At 51.5% G+C, this 2,500-nt stretch overlaps 1 protein-coding gene across 1 annotated transcript in view; it reads left to right on the top strand.

The window, feature by feature from the left end:
* Positions 1 to 2,500, top strand: part of fras1 (Fraser extracellular matrix complex subunit 1) — a 134,069-nt gene that overhangs the window by 59,802 nt on the left and 71,767 nt on the right. Inside the window, 1 exon segment of the mRNA XM_062544154.1 lies at positions 1 to 116. This exon segment is cut by the window's left edge and continues 52 nt beyond it. Coding sequence (XP_062400138.1) covers positions 1 to 116 — 116 coding nt within the window.

Genomic DNA, 2,500 nt, shown 5'->3' with positions numbered 1-2,500 from the left:
GCTGTGCCTGAAGCCGGAGGAGGCTCTGCAGCCCCTGCACCCCCACCAGCCCCACGGCTCCTGTGTGGCCCAGTGCGACGCCCACTCCTACCTGGAGTCCGACCGCACCTGCAGAGGTACACACACACACACACACACACACACACACACACACACACACACACACACACACACACATACACGCGCACACACACACACACACACACAAACACACACACACACACACACACACACACACACACACACACACACACACACACACACAGCAGTCCCTCTTACTGTACCTCTGAGCCTTGAGATCCACTTTTGGGTCCATTTCATTGTATTACTGTTTATTATTGTTTATTAATGTGCTACTTTTCAATAATGAACTGCTGAGATGCCATAACAGATGAATTGGCTTTTCAGCGTGAATGAGCACTGTTGCATCCTGTATTTGTCACTGGAGTGCTGTCAGCATTGTGTACTTATTATGCTGTAATGGCCTATAGCATACCGTACACTGGAGCACAGTATATTGCCTGGCTGCTGAGCAGTCTTTGTGAATGCCAGTTTTCTCTGGCAGGAAATGAAAGTAATATATTGCAGATTGTGTGTAATGGTAACTATCCCCAGAGCAGTTGAAAAGGACCGCTCTCGTCCACCTTTAGGCCGTCGTGAGTTATTTTGTGTTTGTGCTGCTGGCGGGAGACCTGAATACTGATCTGCGAGCAGTTTTGTTTATTCTGCTCCATCTCCTCTCAGTTCATCTCTGCCATGACCCAGACAGCCATTAAAAAGACTCTTCCCTGGGAGACTCATGGCATACATACCTATGCTGTTCTCACACCCCCGCACATACAGGCCCTATCTCGCACAGATAAGCCCGTTTTAGCATTTGGCTTATCTCTCTCTTTTTGCTCTCTCTATCTCTCTTCCCCTCTCTCTCTCACTCTCTTTTTCCATCTCTATCTCTCTTTTCACTCTCTCAATCTCTCTCTGTCTCTGTTAAACACACACACACACACACACACACACACACACACACACACACACATACACATAACAGTTCTACATGTTGAGTCTTGCTGAGGCTAATCACTTGGCTGTGATTGATAGTGCGAGATGAGAGATGTCTGTGATCACGACGATGAGGATGGCGATGAGGATGATGAAGATGACACAGGAATGAGCCTCTCCGCGGTGTCAGGGGAGGACAGCTCCCCTCTCGAGGCCTCGTCAGTCCCGGCGTTTAAACCCCCTCTGACAGCTCTAACCCCACAGACAGTGACATCATGCCAGCCAGGCCCCAGATACCGCAGATGCCTCTGCTCCCCTGTCTGCATCTATAATTACACAATCTCATTCATCAGGTGCGCTCAGACATAATGACCTCAGGTGTGGACAGACGTCAATGCTGATCAGTGTGTGTGGGCATGGAACCGTGACCTTGGCGCTGTGATGAACCTTGCTCTAAGTGTGTTCTGTTCGCGACGCGTAAAATCCGTTTTTGATTAATGATCTTTTTTTTTTTTGTCCGGATGTACAGTACGCGCCACTATGACGTCTGATATAGCTACTTCCATTGATTTTAGTGGAAGCTAAACGCAGACGCGTTTACGCAGATGCAACATAAATGGAACGCTTCAGTTACGCGCCGGGTGTAGCTCAGCCCTAACAGTAGGGGAAAAGTTTTACTGTTTGCTTTTGACTCGACTGCTTTGGCTCCGCTTCGTCTGCAATGCACTGTACAGCGTGTCCTTTCGGAGTTGCGATCTTACGACTTCACGCTCCATCTGGGAGAGAAGACACTCCGATAATATTATCTCCGCTCCTGCTCGTGACGCGTCGACGCTCGACTCTCGTCCGGGGCAGAGCGGAGGAGGTGTTCTGGGTGGCCCCGTCCGTCTGGAGTTTCTCCTCCTTCTCCTCCGCCGCACGCCCCGCTGCACCTGAACGACCTGGGATTTGCGTTTTTTTTATCCGGTCACGAGGAAGGAGGTGGAGGAGGAGGAGGAGGAGGAGGAGGAGGAGGAGAAGAGAAGGAGGGTGGGAGAGAAAAAGGACGTGGGATCCTGGAACAGCCGCCTGCTCGCGCATGTATGTCAACGGGTTCATTGTCACGGAGCCTGGCCTGGAGCTCTGGAGAGAGAGAGGGAGAGAGGGAGAGGGAGAGAGAGAGAGAGAGAGGGAGAGAGGGAGAAAGAGTTAGAGAGACGCTGCTGCCTCAATGGCGGCCTTTGTTGGGCATCGGGGAGCGTGCCGAGGCAGATGCAGGACCTCCTCAGGGGACTGCTGACGGGGGGAATAGGATGTGTGTGTGTGTGTGTGTGTGTGTGTGTGTGTGTGTGTGTGTTAGGAAGACACCCCCCCCCCCCTCCCCCCTTTGTTTTTCCGTGCTCCTAACCCAATAGATCCGGTATCAGCCCTGAGGAAATTCTAGTGTGTAAATCCTCCCTGCAGTGCTGCACAGTGTGGATGGGTTCTCCTGAGAGACTACGCCTCTGTCTGCTCTCTCATA

The sequence above is a fragment of the Sardina pilchardus genome, chromosome 8 (genome assembly GCF_963854185.1).
Source record: "Sardina pilchardus chromosome 8, fSarPil1.1, whole genome shotgun sequence".
NCBI classification, from domain to species: Eukaryota; Metazoa; Chordata; class Actinopteri; order Clupeiformes; family Clupeidae; genus Sardina; species Sardina pilchardus.
The sequence above is the reverse complement of the archived record's forward strand: the minus strand, read 5'-3'. Positions and strand labels throughout refer to the sequence as shown.